Source organism: Aegilops tauschii, chromosome 1, assembly GCF_002575655.3.
Source record: "Aegilops tauschii subsp. strangulata cultivar AL8/78 chromosome 1, Aet v6.0, whole genome shotgun sequence".
In the NCBI taxonomy this organism is placed as follows: domain Eukaryota; kingdom Viridiplantae; phylum Streptophyta; class Magnoliopsida; order Poales; family Poaceae; genus Aegilops; species Aegilops tauschii.
The window spans coordinates 23,376,461-23,397,942 of NC_053035.3; the positions used below are offsets into that span (position 1 = coordinate 23,376,461).

At 43.9% G+C, this 21,482-nt stretch overlaps 1 protein-coding gene across 1 annotated transcript; it reads right to left on the reverse strand.

Annotated features, from left to right (window-relative positions):
• Nucleotides 1-1,962: 1,962 nt before the first annotated feature.
• Nucleotides 1,963-18,110, reverse strand: LOC109758794 (ASC1-like protein 1). The gene is made up of 6 exons (XM_020317661.4): nt 17,787-18,110; nt 3,728-3,954; nt 3,490-3,645; nt 3,218-3,403; nt 2,906-3,090; nt 1,963-2,799 (listed from the first exon to the last, which is right to left on the reverse strand). Exons 1-6 carry the CDS (start codon nt 17,946-17,948, stop codon nt 2,768-2,770), a joined length of 948 nt encoding a protein of 315 aa, XP_020173250.1. The 5' UTR covers nt 17,949-18,110; the 3' UTR covers nt 1,963-2,767.
• Nucleotides 18,111-21,482: the final 3,372 nt, after the last annotated feature.

Sequence of the window (21,482 nt, forward strand, 5' to 3'; positions counted from 1 at the left end):
TGCTTTCCATTATTTGTGATGATTTAGTTCCCCCGCGTCTGTATTTCTTCACTTTAATCTCCGTCGAATTCATCAAAGTTTGAAGGATTTCTAAAAATCTCTCATTCACCCCCTCTGTTAGTAAACCTGCGCTTTCAATCCCTATGGGTGTCTGATGTCGCGTGCCACTTATTGCTCGTGGTAGGGTCGCACTGCACGTGCTCTGACTTCTCATATGACCTTAGATTAATACGATTTTTATATGAAAACCGACCGTTTGGACGAGATGAAGACAATCCATTTAGAGCATTTTCTCAGATAAAGCCGTGTTGAAGAAGTAATTGGTCAAACAGTACTCTTAATACAAAATCTTATTACTTCGAGCACAACTTCAGCCCTCAAGATGAGATGGGATGGTGATGACCCAAACTTAAAAGATGTTAATGTTAAAAATAAAGATTTTTTTCTATTGAACACTTTTTCATTTGAGGGCATCTCATATAAGTTTTTGGTCATTCCAAAATATGATGTCAACACCTAGTTATGTCCGAAAGCTGTATTTCCTTTTCTCGGCACTAGGTAAACTGTCCTGTTTGCCGAGTATTTTGTCATGGGCGCTTATAGGCGCCGGCGCACCGGCCCAAAACTTGGCCGGTCGCAGGGCATCCGCACGATTCAGCACATAGCGTCCGTAGGATTCGCTTGTCCTCGGAAAAGAGAAAAAGTCAATGCAGGGGCGTTCCCCATCCCCGCTCAACCCGGCACCACACGGCCGTTCCGCTCGCGCCGCCCACCACGCTAACAAACCGGCGACACCCCCTCCATGCTCAAACTGCTGCCGCTCACCGCCCATCGCTCACCAATGCTCGACGTCATCGCCCTCCCATTCCCGTGGTTGCATCTCGTCGCCGTGCTCGTAGCACCCCATGGCCGGTTCCAGCTCCTTCGGATACCCGTTGTCGCACTCCGGTCGCTGGTTGCAGCATCTCGGCCTCCCCCACACCCTCGCACGGTCATAGCGGTGCCGGTGCTGATTCCAGCTCTCGGTGGAGCCGTTTGAAGCTTTTTGTCACAGAGGTTGAAGATTCTTCAGAGGCCCGTCGAAGCTTTTTCCACAGCTTGAAGCTTTTTACCCATGTCGGTTGAAGCTCTTTTCACCGTCGCTTGAAGCTTTTCCACGGTTGGTTGAAGCTTTTTTCATGGTTGAATTGTTCTTCACGCGGGTTGAAACTTTTTCCTCATGCCGGTTGAGGCTTTATCCACTCTCTTGAAGCTTTTCCACCGCTGATGGTGCAAGGTTTGCAGCAAAAAATGGTGGCCATTCCAGCAAAACTAAACACCGGTTCCAGCTTTGGGTCGCGTGGTCTGTCTGTGCAGCACCGGCGGCATACGGTTCCAGCTCCTGGTAAGACGATTGCAACACGTCATCTACTCATCTTGCCGGATCCAGCAGGTAGCAGGGCACCTCGCTCGCCCCCCTGGAGCTTGCACCAAGCCATGGCACCGGTCTCAGCAACCACTTGGGGCCATTGTAGCATCTGCCAAAAATCGCCGGTGGCAGCAAAAACTTCCTCACCGACGCTGCTTGTAGCCAAGGTTTTGGTTACCGAATGACGCAATTTTATCGAGGGGGACTGGTAAACGTGGTTACCACGGTTACCGAGAAATACCAAGAATATTTCGAGCGAATTTATAGTTGAAATTTGAATTCAAATAAGTGAATGAACGAATATTTGAACCAGAGACCTCTCAAAACAGAAACTAGGGTGCTACCAACACATCAGAACCAACTCTCATGGCATTAATTAGATCCTACATACTTTAGTGTAAATCGAGTGTTCAAATTCAAAAATTTCGAAAAAATGGTATTTTTTGCTCGGTATGGTGATTTACCGAGGGGCACGGAAATACGCGGTAACCATGTGAAATCTTGAAATTTCGACCGGTAACCAAAACCTTGCTTGTAGCTCGCCGATGCATGGGGTGTGTCTCCGGGGCAGCTCGAAGTTGGCCATGGCCTCTGCAGAAAAAAAACGGCGAGAGCTACCGCGTAGCAGGCCAGTAAAGGATGGAGGTTTGAGATGGAGAGAAGCGGAGGGAATCAGCTTGGGTTGTGCCGTCCATGGCGTCTCGAGCGTGAGCGGGAGGAGAAGAGATGGGAGAGGAGGTGCGGTTGAGAAAGACTGCTGGAGTAAATCACGTGGGGCCACTGCCAACGAGCTCACGTGGAAAGCGACCGGCCGAATCTTCGGCCGGCGCGCTGGCGCAAAACGTTTTTTTCCTTTTGTCATTGCCGAATTCAATTAGCCTGGTTCCGGCAAGCTGCTAACATTGTCGAACTCCTGATAAAAACCACATGGCAAACCCGGGGAACTAGGCATCTTGGGTGATTCCAATAGTGGTTGGCATAAAAAAGGTGGAACGAAAAAACAAAACAAGACGGTTCACACTCCAGAAGTAGCACTTAATTTGAATCAAGCCACATAAAGGATAGTTTGTACAACTTGAAGAAACTCAATATTTATACAAACACATCTTGACATATGTTAGGTTGATACCCCAAGATCCTGAATGATAAGAGTATCAACTATCAAGGAGAACTGATCGAGTGACACTGAGATTCTAGCATTTTCAGTTTTTTTTGTTGTGCCTTAATTTCCTCCTGATCGATATGCTAAGTAGTTCCTCCTTGACATTCCCATTCTTTTTAAACCCGTTTGCAGCATTTTAATTCCCAATAGTGAACAACATATATAGTTCTTGAACTAAGCATCCAACAACCTATAGATTAATCTTCATGATCATTTTCGCCTTCCGAATCTGTTTGATGGCAGGAATAGCTTATAAAAAAAATCCATAAGAAGATGCTGCTGAGAAATAAAATAGAAGTAACACCGAGGAAATGAGCAAGAAAAGGATCACTGACCGGATCGAACATCCTCACCAACATGCCCACTGGAGTGGATTTGTTTTACAAGCATCCTATAAATCAGAACCCACCAGTATATGTGAAAGACTAGAAGTGATAACAAGAGAGTGTTGAAAAGATAGTAGTATGAGGTTCTGTAGATTTTATTGTTCTGCTTGTCCAGGATCGTAGCAACTTCATAACTGAAAAAGATGCGAGATCATGAAATTGATCAACCAAATGCGATACAAAATCCAATGAAGTTAAGCTGATTTCGAATCAGGTAAAGGAACATGCTAGAGCAACCAGCAAACTGTAGTAGATGTTTACCTTGTGCTTCTTAGGATCCAGAAAGGAAAAATTATTAACCGAAGAAGGATCCACGAAGCCACAAAAACTAGAAATGCCACAACAGCTAGCCACTCGCAGCTACTGTACTTGGCCATCTTTCCCATCTCTAGGAATATATCACTTGCGTCATGAATGGCTAAAATGACAGACCCAGCACGAGATAATCTGTTTAAAGTAGCAATACCTTTAGGTTTGGCTATGTTGTGCATCATTATATGTGTATAGATGTGAAATTACACTCATCTACATACCTGCAAATGTAGGAGATAACAATCAGAACAACAGTTGCCACATGATGGCATATGGACACTCCGAAGTCCTTGCGCCTTGTTTCCCAGAATAGAAGTGCAAAGATAGAATATATGTAAAATCCGGCGGCAAACATGTATACAGCCTTAAGCTTCAGCCTAGTGAAAAAAACAATGTTGAGGACTCTTGGTAAAAGAAAAATTGCAATGAGGAACAAAAGAGATTATTTCTTTCTCTCACTTCATCTTTTGATCAGGCCAGAGCTGCTCGCCAGGCCCTACCCAAAAGTATCTTGTATTTGTAAACCATGGCTCATTGTACGTTACAAATAATGCAAACAGTTCCGCGGAAAGAAAATAAACAAATTTCCAGGCCGATTCCTTAAATTTGTTAATTTTCTTTCTCCTTTCATTTATTTCAGAGAGCTTGCCATGTCTCTTTCCAAATATAAGTCGTCTTGCTAACACCTGCGAAGAGAGTAAGATGAAATAAATATAACTAGCATTGTGACCTGTGCATTTGCGCGGCCAAATTTGCAATACATATTTTCATATTTTGGGAAAAAAATCACCTATGTTATTTCATTTGATTTGGGCTAAAGCAATATTTATATAGATAGTTATAACCAAAATGTGTAGCATCAACATACATGATTAAATTTCGGGCTTAATATTTCCATCGTTTGGATAAAGATTTGGATGTGTGCCAATAAAATACCATGGTCTATGTCCTACCATGCCAAACCACATATTCTCATACTAATCTCTACCTTTTTTTTGTTCCACTTTTTCTCATTTCCGACATTTATGTTCGCACTCAATGTTTTTGTAGGATTATTCACTAACAAATCCTAAACATTAATGGCACGTAGCTGTACCGTTTGTATTGTCTTCTAATCTTAATGTAATTTTCTATATGCCATTCCAACCTAATTTAATAGAACCTCCTCTATATTTGTTTTGGCAGCTGAAAACAGTTGGAGAGGCTCCTAGTGTGTTATAGTATTAAATGATATATAGGTTACACTTTACATGTGGGGCAAAATTACATCCTAAACCACTTTGTGGTTAGGCAAAAAGACTAAACAAGAGTCAGACTAATGTTGGAAATTAAGGATGAACAAAAGATAGCAGGGAGGAGGATACAAATCCCCTATGTTATTCTTTAGCTTTATATGTGAGGAGGGAGAAGTCCTCTTTAAACCTTCTAGCCCACGAGCTCTCCGTGGGATCCACCCCACGAAAGTGTTTGCTATTCCTTTCTTTCCACAAACTCTATGAAGCACACAGGAAGATACACATGAACATGGGGCTGTTCCAGTTGGTTTTTGCACTCTCTTAGCTGAATCTTATTTTTTGAATTTTCTTTGCACATGTTATTCCACATCAAATCTAGTTATATTTTAATCTGCCAGGAATCAGACTACTTACCTATTTGAATTTTCATTGCATGCTCAACATTATAGGTACAATCTATATTCAAGTCCCATAGCCTTATTTTATACAACAAAACAGATATTATTATCATAACCGATTGCATTGTTTGTCCATGTAATCTAATACTATATGTATCTAGTATTATTATTTTGAACAGTTCGACTCAAAACCTTCATTATCTGTGGTGAACTGCGTGTCTATAGATTCTAGCTTAAGTTCCCTAAAAAAAAGCTTAAGATGGCAAATTTGGTGGCTTTGTTCGTACCTGTTGAATGACTATTTGCATCACTCTAATTTGTCCCAACATTGTATGACCAATTTATCTTCTGAGAATTGTAGCATTCTCCTTTTTTAGATGAATTGAACGTACTCTTGTTGGACTCCTAAAGCAGGATATATGTTGATTGCATGCATGTATTTTTTATTTTGAAAGGCATGCACGTATGATTTCTTGGAAAGACCTTATCATAACCTTTTCTCTTTGAAAATACTAAAACCCATACGTGTGGCAATTTTGCAACTTGCCCACACGTGTGGATCACCGTTCAGTTAAGTTTGCATCAATCTTGACATACTAAGGCAGTTTTCGCGTGCCACGTAGGACGGGGCTGGTGTGTGGGCGTTGGAGAGTTCGCCCACACGCCCGCAACACATGGTTTGCCAGCTGCGCTGTATGGGCGAACTAGTTTCTGCCCACACAGCCACCACCTAGTCACGCGCGTGTGGGCGAACTCCTTTTCACCCCCATGACACTCGTACGTTGTTGGATGACAACTGCAGTTACGCGTACGTGGCAACTAGGTAAACACACATGGCAACTATGATTCGTTGCTAGACGGCAACTGCAGTTGCGCGTACGTGGTAACCAGATAAACACACATGTCAACTCTGATTAACCATACATGGCAACTATGGTTGGACCACACGTGACAACTAGGTAAATACACATGGCTACTAATGTTTGACCATATATGGCAAGTAGTTAATCACACACGACAACTATGGTTTGATTACACACGGCAACTACCATAAATTAGATATGGCAACTATAGTTAACCAAAACAGATAGAGTTTGACATGCTTTTACAACTACATTTGCCATCCCGGATGGCAACTAAATCGTCATCCCGTGGGTACCTAACGTAGCTGTGGCTGGACGTGTGGGCATTTTTGCTTCGTGCCACACGCGCAGGATGGAGATGAGTAGTACTTGTTTGGCGTGTGGCACAAAGTAGCTACGCCCACACGTGTGTGCAATTATAATGTTCGCCCACACACAGCCCGTGTGGGCTGCCTCCTGCTCACACCACACACCGTATGTTGGCGGATGTCTAATATGCCACACGTGTGGGCGTTATCGACATCCTTTCTCTAATCTATACATGACAATAATAAAATATTTATATCATGTGACCAGGTTTTGTACGTGTTCTTGTTTAAATTTTTTGTTTAATACCTGTCCGTATTCTTTTTGGACTCGTGAATGATGTCTGATGTTGCCTGCATGTTTTTGTGAAAGACTTTCCCGTTCTTCTTTTTCCTTGGTATGTGACCTAGATTGGCATGGCTTTTTTTAATACTTTTCCTTTGTACATGACCTAGATTGGCATGGTTTGGACGTGTTAAAGGTTTGAATTTTTACATGAATCTGTACACGACTATTGTTGCACGTAAATTTCTTCACCTTTTAATCTGGTGGATTTGGTCGGATCTGGTCGTACTTCGTCTACGTTTGTGTTTCTTCAGGTTGGACCATCCGATCTACGCTACTCTTCATCGCCGGCGGTTGTTGTTCTGGTACGTTGGTCCTATGCGGCCTTATCACGACGACTTTTCGGCTGTCTAATACAACAAGTTTGGCCCGGCTCCGGCAAGGGAGGGGATGATGATGGCGGCGCGCCTTCGGCTCGCTTTAGTGCTTGTAGTCATCGCTTGGTGGTCTATGGATCTGGATGTAATATTCATTATTTCTGGTGTTCGTTGTACTGTCATGATTGAAGATGAATGGATCGAAAGCTTTCTTGATAAAAAATAGTTCAAGAGTGTGACATAGCCAAGTCAAATAAGAGAGGATGCAATTTTGCCAATGTAACCCCTATTTGGTTCCATTACATGTTCTATTATCTTCGTAGATAAGCTTGGATAGTGGCGTGTCCCGCCTCACAACAGATTAACTAGCAATAACACAACAAGTTTCACCTACATATCATCCTATCACATACTGTATCAACTATGTCTATATAGCTAGTATAACAAGTAGATGATCCCCACTAACCCATTCCTCTCGATATGCACACGTAGCACCTCAACACGTAATTATGGCTGATTTTAACATGCAAACAGGCGTATAAAAAGGCCCACCTCAATAAATAAATATAATAAACATATGTATTTCTAACTTAATTTCTTATGTTACTCAACAAAATATATTTTGTATACAACTAATTGAAATATATTGCGATCAATTCGAGATGGAATGCACGTGGTATCGGATAGAGTACTATATACTCCCTCCGTCTGAAATTACTTGTCGCGGTAATGAATGTATCTAGACGTATTTTAGTTCTAGATATATCTATTTTTATCCATTTTTGCGACAAATAATTCCGGGCGGAGGGAGTACATAACTATATAGCCTTTTGTATTTATCCCATTGTATAAGTATTTTCTGCATATTTTCTTACACGACCGATCCAGCACGCCCTCCTGCCCCGACCGCGTTGACCGCGCGTGGGGCTGTCTGCCGGCCAGTCCGCTAGCCTGCACGTCAGCCCGTCCGCTGCGCCATGGTGAGCTGCAATCATGGCGGGGCGGCGCAACCCGGAGCAGCGTCGCGTCCATGGCCACGAGCTGCACGTTGAGGCGGCCATTGCGAGGAAGTGAACGGCGGCAGTGAGGCTGCACACCGTCAGCGACGAGGGGGCGCATCGATGGCGGGGAACGGGGCGGCCTGGGCGCTTGTCGTCGCTTTTCAAGCTGTGCGTGGTTGCTGTTTTTTCGGATAAGAAGATGCGGAGGAAGGGGACGAAGAGAGGACTCGATCTGGACGACTGGAAGGTAACACATCGAACGCTCGCGGTGCGACCGGCCCAAACTTTGGGCCGGCGCGCCGGCGCCTAGTACCGCCCTATTTCCGTATAAGTGCAGCAACAAATTATCGTGGGATTGCGCCGTGATTATGGGATAACCCCGTAACTTTCGTTCTTCTTCTGTATGACCGAGCAGACCGAGCTTTAACCAAGCTGAAGTTCTATACAGGGAATTTTCGGGAGGATCCTCCGTAGGTATGGAGTGACTGACCAAATAGCTTCGCCTTATCATCATCAAACAAGTGGCCAAGTTGAAATCTCAAACAGGGAAATAGAGACAACCCTACAGAAGACTGTGCAAAAGTCCAGAAAGGATTGGGCAAGGAAGTTGAATGAAACCCTTCTGGGCTTACCGCACTGCCTACAAGAACCCTATGGGTATGTCACTCTACAAGATGGTCTTCGGTAAGGCATGTCATTTACCCTTAGAACTAGAGCATGAAGCTTATTGGCAGTCAAAAATATAAATTTTGATCTAAGGGAGGCAGGAGAGAAAAGGTTGTTACATATGCATGCATTAGGGGAGCTCCGGAATAGTACTTAAGAGAGTGCCCGATAGTTCAAAGAGAAAGTTATGATGTCGCACGATCGTAGGATCCTGAAATGAACGTTTCTGCATGGAACAAAATCCTCTTGTTTAAATCTCGTTTCAAGTTGTTTCCAGGAAAACTCAGGTCTCGCTCGGAAGGGCCCTACGAGATTGAAGAACTTTACAACTCCGGAGTCGTTCGACTGAAAGGAGGAAAGGATGCACCATAGATTGTGAATGGACAACGCCAGGAGCTATACCTCACTGACGAACAAAAGGAAGAACGGGAAGTGAAGGAGGTAAGTTTCATCACTAATAGACGAAGCCAAAGATCTTAAAATAAAAGTAACCATATGAAGGAGAGACGTTGTGATAGATGTCAGATATTAGTCTAGTATTTGAGTTTATTTTTTTTTCAAGTTAGACCTCTTTAATACCTTTTTGAATTGCTGAAGTTTTTGTCCAGACTAGTTTTCGTCACTAACTTTTTCAGGAAGGGAAATTTCTAAGGAAGAAAGTGACGAAGAAGCCACAGAGCAAAACATGGCTCACCATACGACCGAATCCGATGGTATGGTCGATCGTACGGATAGAGGGCAGAAGCGATGGTGACGACGGGGAAGTTGATGATGTTTCATGCGATCACCGGCGCTCATATGCGTGGTCGTGTGACTTCTGGACGGCAAGCGGTCTGGCAACAGAGCGGTTGACGGTGAATCATACGACCAGTGGGGGTCGTACGGTTGCCTGCATGAATCTACTGCAATAGCAGGTTTGGAAAAAAAAAAAGAAATGGTTCGGTAACAGGTCTTGCGACTGGACATACGAGTGCTCTCGCCCATATGGAAGACCGTCGATGGATCTGTCTCCGCGATTCTTTCCTGATTTTGTTTTGATTTCTTCCTAACTAACTCTCTATGCCTAATCTCAACATTAGCAGGATTCTAAATTTTTATAAAGGGCTAAGGGCACGTCCCTTAGTCCCAAACCTATCTAATCTCAAGTTTTTCTTGCTTGCCACCTCCTCCAAAAGCTATTTTGCTACAGATGAAGAACACAGGCGCTGCCATGAACAACATGTCTTCATCAACCACTTCCCGCATCATGCCTTTTCCCAATCTAGATAATGTGGTGCTTGCTATATGGGAGAACTTGAGGAAGATGAGCATCAAGGATGAACCACGCCCGGAGGAGGAGACCGGCAACAAGGTGAAGGTATGGGAGATCGAGGAGGATGAACGGGAAAAAGAAGGGGATGACAAATCCACTCCAGATGAGTATCCTCCAAACTCTTATCTGTTCAATATTCCTTTATTTCCTTTTGGGCATCCTCAGAAAGAGTGGGAAAAGGAGCCACCCACACCAGAGGAGATAAAGGAAAAGATCAAGGATTTGGAGAAAGTTTCTAAGGTTTGAGTAGACACCATTGGGAAAGGCATCGATTCTTATTGGCTGATGGGAAAAGACCAGGAAGCATGGGTTGATGGTCTCTTCTATAAGATCGGTCTCATGGCTGATACAATTAACCGAAACACTGCACTGTGTGAGCTTTTGACCAAGGTGGTGGATCACAAGGAAGCTGTAATCGAGGAGACGAAGGAATGCGTCAAGAGCATCTCCACTGTGTGCAAGGATACCCAGGAGTGAGCATAAAATGCTAAGTACCTGGATCTCTTCGGCTTGATTGTAAACTTGGGGGAGATCCTCGCATACTTTGTATCTTTACTTTTCTACATTTACTTCTAGCAAGTCGAGACTAGCTCGCAATTTTACTTTCAATAAGGTTGAATTGTCAATTCCTTTTGAGCAGGGGATGGCCCTTTACGATGAGTATTTGGATGTTTTGATGTGTGGAATCATTATTGCTGTACATAAAGGATAATGACTAAGACCTAAGTAGTGGACATAGTCACTTGCAAGATGATATAAGTGATCCACACTACGGTTATGATTTTTTTAAGTAGATGAAATAACTATATATGCTAGTTCATTACAAGTTCAATTGATGAAAGGGCAAGCAGGAGAATGAATGAATCCTATTAAATTATAAGTGTTTTGCAAAAAGAGTTCACCCGAGGATCATGTTTAACTTACATATCACATTAAATTAAAAGGTGTGAGATGGGCACTTAATCATGTTCCGATGACAAGATACAAAATATTTAAAGTAACAGGTTTGAGAAGAAAACAGGAGTAAGAAATAAAACTTTCGTCTACTTGCCTGGTTGAAACAATCATTAACTATGGTATGAAGTTGTTACTTATCCATAATGAAATTGATTCACAATGTGTGGAGGCATGCATGATCATTATCATAGTGGGGATGAGCTATCAGTAACTATGATTCTTTTATCCTTACTCATTCCTAGCTATAATCGATGATGGACTCATGCCTCTTTCATATCCGGATCTCATAAACACCAAGTTGACATTGTTCATTACAAGCTACGGGACTTACTCGGGGACAAGCAAGACTTAAGCTTGGGGAGTTGATTAGTCCAATTTATGTGGTCATTTTGATAGTCATTTTGTGCCTACATGGTAGACTTTGTGGAATTTTACCGTGTTTGCGCACCTCTTTTTTGTTGATATTCCTCAGGTAACGCTTTTTGGACCAAACATACTTTATGGAAGAAATCTCAGGAAACGGTAGTGAAATCACATATTTAATGTGATAATCATCTACGATAAAAGAATGGAGCAAAGGGGCTAAAGGAGGACCGTTGCGCTGCCTTCAAAGCAAAATAGAGCGGATCATACGAGTGCGACCGCTCATATCAGCGGTTGTATGGAGTGCTAGCGCCGCCACCTTGTCCATTATTTTGACCTCGTGAAATCAGATCGGGGATCAGACGAACAGAGAGAGCAGAAACTCATCCAAAAGGCATCTTCACCACCAAGCACGAGGGGCTACAACATCATCACCACTGTCATCCTCAACATCATCATCACTGTCATCGTCATCATCATCTACATCCCTCTTCTTGTAGCAATCAGGAATCCTAGTGGATCGTCTTGTGTGTTAAATTTGTGATCCATTCATGTTCATCGCCACTATCACAATGATGTGCGTTGTTCCTATGTGTGAGTAAACCCCCTAGTTCTTGGGGATATGGATGAACCATTGTATGTATAGGATATGAACCAATATATTGGATATGAGATCCTCTCTTGAAAGCTTAATTTGGTAACTTCGTGAATGTTGTGAAGAGGCCTGTCAACATTACCGCCATATGGCCACTAAGTATATCACTGTCGTTGTTAAATGGGAGGTTGTGAAGGTAATTCGAGGTGACAGTAAAAGTCTTTACTCCTAAACTTTGCAACTGACAGGGGAATTACAGAGAACCCTTAGGGAGGCCGGGTCCACAGGTCATCCTTAAATGCGGTAGTTGTAACCCACAGAGGGAGATTATAGTGGTGGCGTTCATGGCACGAAGTCTACCTGGAGTAGAACGTGTTCCGTACCAGTCTCCACCCAACATAATTGTCAAGAGTGGCTCAAGTATCGACATCATACTATGCCCACGCATAGGTTGAGCTAGAAACATACCAATGGGGATTCCAGACTCTCTGAGAAAGCCTTCCTTCTCTATTAGTTCATATGTGCTCATGCTACTATTTTCTTATGTTATTTTCTCTCAAGTTTACTTCGCACCTCAACAACAATATATTTATGCCCTCACTATATTTGGAGTGTATAGCTACTTGTAAGCACAAATCCATATTCATTACAAGAGGTAACGTCTGATTCCTGTGCTCCCTATGGGATCGATACTCTTAGTTCGAAAAGGCTACAACTAAACCTGTGCACTTGCAGGCTATCAACACGCTCGAATGCCACGGGTGCTTCAACCGGAACCCACTATTGTAGGAATAGCGACCACAACTTGTTGCAACCAGCAACCGGACATGCAGACACCATGTCCATGAAACTGGAAACGACATTGACTGAAACTATGACTGGGATATAGGAGGCCAAAGCTGCAAACCATTGGTCGTCAGTGGTCTGTTACTACACCCTCTTGGCGGCGATGTCGAAAACTGTGTTGGCCGAAGTTGCAACTAAGGGGGATGCAAATCATTGGGGGACTTTTTGTTGCAACATCGGCGACTGCATGCTGAAGGCATGAAGGTAGTGCGACGAGTACTATACGTACGCCCTCGTAGATCGCCCACTGCTAGGTGACGAACTTTGGGTTCTCCACGGCCATGGCCTCCTCTCTCGCTAACACACTGTATATTTGTCCCTCCGCCAACCGGTGATGCATGTGGTGAGAGAGGTTATAGCACTTCTCCTTTTGTGCCTACTAGATCGCCGACATTAGCTACTCCCGTGCTTCTCCACCATGATGGTGTTGAAGTGCATCTTTAGCTGCTCCATGGAAAAGCCAGCATGGACAAGCGTTGGCGGGGGCGCCGGCTCATCGTTTGACGCCTCCTCCATCGTGGAGTCGTCATTGCTCATCTTCAGTGAGCTCGCCATCAAGCCGACCTCTAACTAGTCAGCTGCGAGGCCTGCCAACTCATGCTTCCACTGCGCATAGAGGCTCTCTCGCATCACTTTAGATCTCTCGCAGATAGTGCATGTAGGTGAAAAGGAAGCTGAAGTGTTTTTCTGCGGATCATGCCATGCAGGGCCACGTATAAATAGTGAGCACAATCGAGGAAGCGGTGGGTTGTTTCATTACGGGCCCGAGAGTTGGTTTCTCAGCTGGCACGCCTACTTAATACCGCCAGTTAGACGGACCAGTAGCTAGTGTGAAAACTGTCATATATGTCCCATCCCGCCTAGTCACGCCTCTAGCATTGAATAGGCGCGGAGACCGGGACACGGCGAATGGGGCACACTCCACTGGCGCGCCGCTTCAATGCCAACTCCAATGATCTGTCATGTCCGTTGTGGACCGGCATGAATATGGCGCGGAGAGCACAGGTGCGTTCACAAGAGAGAAGGTGCTGGCGTGGGAGATGTTTTTAGGTGGGAGCGGGGTGTCGGACGCCCGCAAAGCTCCTTCTCATTCGCGTCTAGTTTACGGGATATCAGACAATCAGACTCGTTAACGGACAAATGAGGTACCTTGTTCAATAGCTAAGTTCATCCGGCCAGCTCGGTCCAGATGTTTACGATCAAGAATGTTAGGCTTTCAATTACAAATGGAGTTTCATTCCGGAATGCAATGAAAAAATCCATTGAATTGACTAAAAAAGAAGATATAAGGGTAGTAAAACTAAAAATTGTCGGTCGTCTCGGAGGAAAAGAAATTACACATACCGAATTCATTAAAAAGGGTAGACTTCCCCTCCAGATAATTCACGCTAAAATTGATTATAGCTACAGTCTAATTCGAACGACTTTGCTGAGACTTGTGTTTTTGGTAATATGTCGCCCGGGCCTGGTCACCGCGACCCCCTTTTGTGTGGGGCATCCCTTCTCCCAAAGTTACGGGGCTATTTTGCTGAGTTCCTTAGAGAGAGTTGTCTCGCGCCCCTAGGTATTCTCTACCTACCCGCCTGTGTCGGTTTCGGGTACATGTACCGTTTTGTTGTCTACGGTTCCCTTGTGTGTGCTCGGGATAGGTGTATTTTTATAAATGTTCCACCATATTATTAAGTATTCTCGAGGCTGGTCGCATCTGAACCGATCGATGTTTTCCTCCCAATCATCATATTACCTTCCTCCTCCATCCCATGGCTTGGTCCCTTCATCATTCTTTCACCGTTGCATCTCCTCTCCCCCCTGCCCCCCGGCGAGTTGGATGAAGCACGGTCGGTCGGTAACATCGCAGTGTGCCTGCCCACAACTCGATTGCATCTATGTCGCCCCTTCCCATGGGTCGGAGCGTCGCTACTCGTTTGTTGCTGTCGTCATAGCACCAACGCAGCTCTAGCCACAAGTGGTTCCAACATTGGCTGCATGTCAATTGCAGCTCAGACGTGGGGTGTCGGGGGGGGGGGGGGGGTGCAACAATGAAGCTCTCTGGTTCTAGCATCCTGGGGTCGACATCATGGATTCTCGTCGTGTGTCATAGCAAACCCTATGGCCGGTTGCATCATGCGGACGTCACGGTCGTGGCATCAGCCAACGATGGTCACCCTTCGGCTCCCTGGTTAGAACTTGCTATCTCGCTGGTCCCAGCAAAAAATTAAAGCAAGATGGTTGTAGCTTCCGTAGGAACCAGTTGCAGCTTTCCCCACCGCAGGTCGCAACATTCCCAGCCGTTGCTTGTAGCCTCGGCCTTCCCATTTACATATTCTGTGCATCGAACATTGCTTCGGCATGCTTTGGTTGCAACTTTATTCATCGCCTATCGCAGCTTCCGCCATTGCCCGATTGCACCATTCAGTGGTAGATCGCTCTTCCATCGTGTCTTTCATTGTTGCCGGTTGTAGCTTTCGGCGTCATTGGTCGCAGCTTCTGCCATCGCCGGTTGCAACTTCGGACATGGAGGTGCTCGTAGGCGGAGAACAACTGTGAGGATGGGGATGCTGCTCGTCCTAGACACTAAGGAGATAGGAAATAGAGGGGTGGAGGAGGAGGTGGCCGAACGAGAGCTCGCCAAGAAGCTGTATCTGAGCGCTAGAGCAGCTGATTGGGAGTGACGGAAGTGATGGAGAGATGGATGGCGGAAGGGAAAGAGATGGATGGCCAAAGGGGGCGAGTGGATAAGGAATACACATGGTGCAACAGGAGGCGATGGGTCGTGCCAGATCCGATGACGCACACTCGACCGGCGCTGCATTGATCGGTCGGCCGGTGTGAATTGTTTACCATAGAAAAATGGCGGATGTCTCTAACTAGGGATACAAAACGATCAGATCGGGTTGAATATTGTGATTGCCAAATCCTTTACCATTTTTATTTGCCAGATTCCAAGTGATGTGATCCGAAAATCCTTTACCCTTTGTATTTGCCAGATTTGGAGTGAATCGGATAATAACTGGATGCGGATTATATCGTGCTACACATTTGAATCAAAAAACGGAGCAAACTCGGACAAAAAACAGACAAAACATATTGAAGTACGCTCGAAGTGGTCTATGGACATGGATGTAATTTCTATTATCTCGGATGTACGTTGTACTGTCATGATTGAAGATGAATAGATCAAAAAATTTCTCATAAAAAACATAATTTATTTTTACCAACATAAACACAAATTTTGCCAAGGTAATTGTGCATTAGTTATCAACATTAAAGCAGTTCACCTCCATTGGTCGAACTGCGGCCTACATATTTGTCCAGTGTGTTTGATATCCGAACTACCAGAAGCGCTGGACAGAAAGGCGTATGCTGCTGCGATAATACGACTTTGTATGCGGCGATTGTGGTTGTACTAGGACAAGGACTATATTCTATTTATATCAAGGAAAAAGATAGGCTTCTATAGTGCACTATTTGCCAGAAATTCACTTTGGCACATGGGAGCATATGCTCCCGTCATTGTGGAATATATTTGAAATGCCAAAGTGAATTTCTGACAAAGAAAAAGGCGTTTTGGCGCATGGGAGCATATGCTCCTGCTTTTTGAAACGTGTTTTAAACATATTTTGAAATGTCACAAAATTCTGTCAAAATGATTCCCAACCACATTTTGGCATTGCACGTGCACAGAAATTTGTTTGCAGAAAACCGGCAATTTATGTCACATATAAAAAGACAAAATTGAGTGTCAAAAAAGGCTTTTCATGAGGCATTATTTTTTCTTTTTTACACAAGGCCTATAAAATGTCGGTTTTTCACGAAACTTGGCGTGCGCATATACAATGTTGAGATGTACGCGTCAAATTTATGTTTGAATGATATTTCACGTTATAACATGGTATTAACAAGGCATTGTGCACTAATTTATTTAGCGGGACAAATCTCAGCACGCTATAGTGTGTTACTAACGACGCTATAACGCACTATTTTTTGGGAGCTCCTGTTCGCCGCAGTAGGCGCCCTAATATGGAAATCGGGCCTACAACACACACACACTCTATGGGCCGTTTCTATGCTAGGCCCAGAAACAAATTCGTTCCCGAAAAAATCACGCGAAAAATTGGTGTAACGAGGTATCGATTTGCCGCCACACTTGCCTCTCATTGCTTAGCTTAAGCACTGGAGCTTCAGAACAATAGTAAACAAACGCAACCCGAACTGCTTTAGAACTAATGCAACCGCACTATTTATTACTCAGGCATTTACTACACCACTGAGATTTTTGAGTTACATGAAAACTATTTGGTAAATGTCTATTTTTCTAATAAAAAATAGTTCATCAAATTTCGAAAATAGTTCACGCATTTCAAAACAGTTCATAGAAAATGAAAACAACGTTCATTGAATTTGATAAAAGTTCACCCATTTTGAAAAAGTACATTGGATTTGAAAAAGTTCGCCAATTGTTTTTTTAAAAAAAGTTCATCGATTTTGAAAAAAAATTCATTCAATTTGAAAAAGTTCATCAATTTTTAAAAAATTTCATCAAATTTGAAAAAAGTGCATCATATTTGAAAGAAAAAGTTCAGCTGTTTTAAGAAAAGTTCATGAACTAAAAAACTACGCATTTATGATAAAAACTAAAAGAAAAGGAAAAGAAGTGGAAAAAAGAAAAAAGAACAAAACAAATCGACGAACAAATAAAAGAGAAAAACGAAGAAATATTACACAAGCCGGTTAGTGGCCTGGTGGTTGTCATTGCGAATGAAACTTAATGGGCCAAGCCCAACTAACGAGCCTGTAGGCGCCCGTTTGCAGAAACAATAATAACGGGCGCCTACAGCGCCAAATAGGATCTGCTCTACTTTATCATTGATATGTATGCGGTGATTGTAATTAGTGGTCTAGTTGGGTATTTGGGCTTAAGGATTGGGCTCACATTTATGGGTTATAACCTCAAATAATCTATAAGAATTATGTGGTTTCACTGGATATTAGAGATACCATATTTTAACTCCAGCTTGTCTCCTTCCCCGGACCGCCACACAGACTGCCTGTCACCACTACCCGTGGACGGCAGCACTCCCCCGTAGCCTTGCCGCCCCGGCCTCCTCATAACCTCCTCGCACCGCTATGCTACCGACGCCCCCGGCAATCCCTCTAGCCCCGGCAATTACCAGATTTTTCTTCGGCGAAGTTGCCCCCCCCCCCCCCCCCCCCCCCACATTGAATAAAACGAAGAGATATGCCCAACTCGTTCCTTGTTGCCCTTGAATAAAACGAGTCCTAATTAGTACAGGAAAACAGCCAGACAACTTACCTCAAAGATGAATTGATCGAGGACGAAGCGCAAGGCGGGGAAGAAGGCGACGAGTAGGGGGAGCAAGGCGTAGTCACCATACTCCGGGTAGGTCTCCGCCTCCCAGTCCACCGGTATGGAAGAAGAATATGATCCCATAAAGACCTCTACAACGGTCGCCATTGCAGGCAGAGGCGGAACATGCAGCTCCAAAAACGCTGGCTGGTTCTTGGATCTAAAAGTACAAAGGGCAGAAAATGGACTGATTGCCGTTCAAGAAACCTAAGAGCGCTTATGAGCTAAGAAGGATGGATGAACACAATAAGGACACAATCTCTCTCTCTCTCTCTCTCTCTCTCTCTCTCTCTCTCTTAGATGGATAGAATCTTCATGTAATTAATGCCACGCAAGAACAGCGTGCCGATCTGCCTGTAATTAATGCCATCACGCTTGCCGCGCTGCGTGCTCCCTCTTAAATACTAAGATGTCAACGCCACGCGCGCTTGCACGGACAATTGAGCATCTCCTGCAAATATATAGAAGTAAAAAAAGAAAGATCATCTCCTGCAAATATATACTATGGTCAATCGAGCATCTCACGCACATGGCCAGTTAAATTTGCCAGCTGTTCACTAAATGACACAATGGGAATTTATGGTTCGATACTGTAGAAGACTATACGATGCAACTCAATTGTATTTATCGGAGTCTGTTACAATATAAACAGGTGATGTCTTGCGTGACAAGCCAACTAACCCTACATTTCTATACAAGGCTAGAGATCATAGAAGAATCAATCATTAATAAATACAGGCAGGGAGGGAGAAGGGGTCCGAGGACCTCCCTAGCCGGCTCTGTGTCGGAGAGAACGTCACGAGCAGAGGATGGGGACCCGCCGGCAGCTGTGGGTTTCCTCCGTCACCGTCGATGGCCACGTAAACGATGTACCTAGTCCCCTACACACCCCGGCCGAAGGGATCTGGCCGGAGCTGTGACCAGCAGTGAGCGGAGAGAGAATGTCGCTACCGCTGTCATATTTAGATCTGGAGAGGATGAGAGAATGAAGAGAGCAACCCTCGTAAAGCAAGCGCTCAGGCTCCTGCCTATATATATAATGGAGTGATTATCTTTTTCTCTCCACAACAGGTGTTTTAATTTGTGTACGTGACATTAAAGAAAAGAAACTCTCTATTTAACATGACTAACTGCATGTCGCATTTTGTACTGTACTATACTACTCCTACTTACTAGTAGTATTGTTCACTTGTGCTCCCTGGTCCTCCATTCATTGAACAACACCACGGGTGAATAAACATATAATACTACCTCCGTCCTGGTTTATTGGTCCCCATTTTATTTCGTGTCAAAATTTGACTATAAATTGAACTAACAAAATGTCCATGCATGTTACCAAAAATTGTATCATTGAAAACTATGTTCAAATACGAATCCAACGATATAATTTTTGCTGACATGCATTAACATTTTGTTAGCCAAATCTTTGATCAAAATTTGGCACAAACTACAAAGGTGGCCTATAAACCAGGATGGAGGTAGTACTATTTATATAGAACGAACAAGCTCGAACTATTTTGGCTTTGAGATATCGATGGTATAATTTGACCACATTGCATTAGTGGACTCGATACTTTGAAGTATCCTATACGTATAAACACATGCACGGTTTACATTTCGAATCTCTAGCTAGAGCTTGAACTGTATTTGTTTACATGTACCACCTTTTTTTTGGTTTTCTGCTCCATGGCGTAATTCATCGATACAAAATTATACTAGGAATATTTAAAAGTTGAGGGCGGGGCTTCTCGCGGACAGTACACGCTGCAGTTTTCGCGTAGCCAGTTTAACAGAGAGGTGAGGAGGGTGAAGGAGTAGCGGATTCAACTTACTGCTGGAAAGGTAGGGTTGTGTGATTTGACGGCTCGTTACTGCTGGAAAGATGGGGTCTTGTGATATAACTGCTCATTATAGTCATTATTACTGCGGCGCTACGACCGGGGTGATGCCCCCTTCCGTTCCCCACTCTAATCTGGTGCATGACACATCAACCCGGATGCTGGCTCTCCCACATGTCGGTGACGTAAGGAGCAAAGAATCATGCGGTATATATAGTACTACGTAGTATATACTACTATTCACGTCGGAGGAGTGCGAAACACGGCAGCCTAGTGAACCAGCAGGCGATAGGCCATAGAAAACAATGTGGTGATATGGCCATAAAAAACAATGTACTACGGTCCAGTCTCTAGCATGTACAATACTCCTCTTCTTCCTCCTCTTGGTTTTTCAGTATCCTGCGACTCAAATAGGCCCGTAGACTGGTTTAGGTCAAGTCGTTTATTTTCAATGTGTTATGTCCAAAATTAATGAACGTGCTCCCGTTTCTATGAAAATAATCCGGTTTTCATGTAGTAATTCATTTATTTATTTATTTTTCTACGGGGGATTTGCATGTAATTCGTCAGGTCTGAAATGTAAAGTACGCTGGCATGGTTGCATATGCTCCGAGTCGTGCATCCACTACGACCTAGATGCTCTATGTCCGACATGTCGGCGAAAGAAAGCACGTGAAAATAGCCTAGTAGTACATATAGGAGGAAAAATGCGTGAAAAAAATATGTATTATGAAGCGTAGCTGCAGTTCAAAAAGGAGACCTAAGTGATGACAGGTATAGGTCGCACGGACCCAACTAGTGGTACTAGACGTACGAGTACTCAGTACTCCTATTGTATCAACACGAGTCCCATCTGACAACAGCGTCCGTGCTACAGCTAGCTCTTCTCCCTCATTTCTCTCTTCTAATTCTAACTCAGCCAACGCACGGTGGGCGGGATGGGGATTTGCCGATTGTCGGTTTACTCAACTGCAGCCTCACCTGATAGTGAAAATGCTAAGACAACAAGCGTTACCTAGCTTGAACGGCGTGCAGGACAGACCGTGTGGGGGTGCGATGCGAACGGGGCAGTCTTTATCTTTTTAACTTGTAGATAGAAAATGCCAAGCCAATGCCGCTGAGCGGCGGGCCGGAACGACAGTGTGGGGTGCGACACAAACGGCACAGGCGTGTTGTACTTGTTCCACTTTCTCGTTTTAAACTCGTGACGTGTAGTAAAACTCAGTTTTGAATATATAAGTTTGGTTGTCGCGCGAATATATATACTCCCTCCATGTAGGTTGGGTCGCTGAAGTCAAAATTTGGCACAAAACACGATGGTGACCAGTCTACCTCCATGGGTCCCCATCGTAATCGATGCCAAATAATGACCATAAATTTGACTAACAAAAGGTTCGTGCATGTCACCAAAATTATATCATTGAAAACTATGTTCAAATACGAATCAAACGATATAAATTTTGTTGACATGCACTAACATTTTGTTAGTTAAAAATCTTTGGTAAAAATTTAGCACAAATTACAAAAGGGACTAATAAACCAGGACCTAGGTAGTACACCAGGACGAAGACAGTGATACTACATATAATTAACGCCAAATAATAGCAAGGGATCACACATGTCATTTACGACTGGAATAAAAATGCCATACACTAACAAATTAAGGTCACGAGGCAATTCAGTGCTATTTACAGGATGCAAGAAGAAAGATGCATCCATCGACAACCTCCTCCTCCTCTACTTAGGCCGCCGGCCCACTGAACGACAGCTAAGTAGTAGTGGATTTCGTGGGCAGGTCAACGTG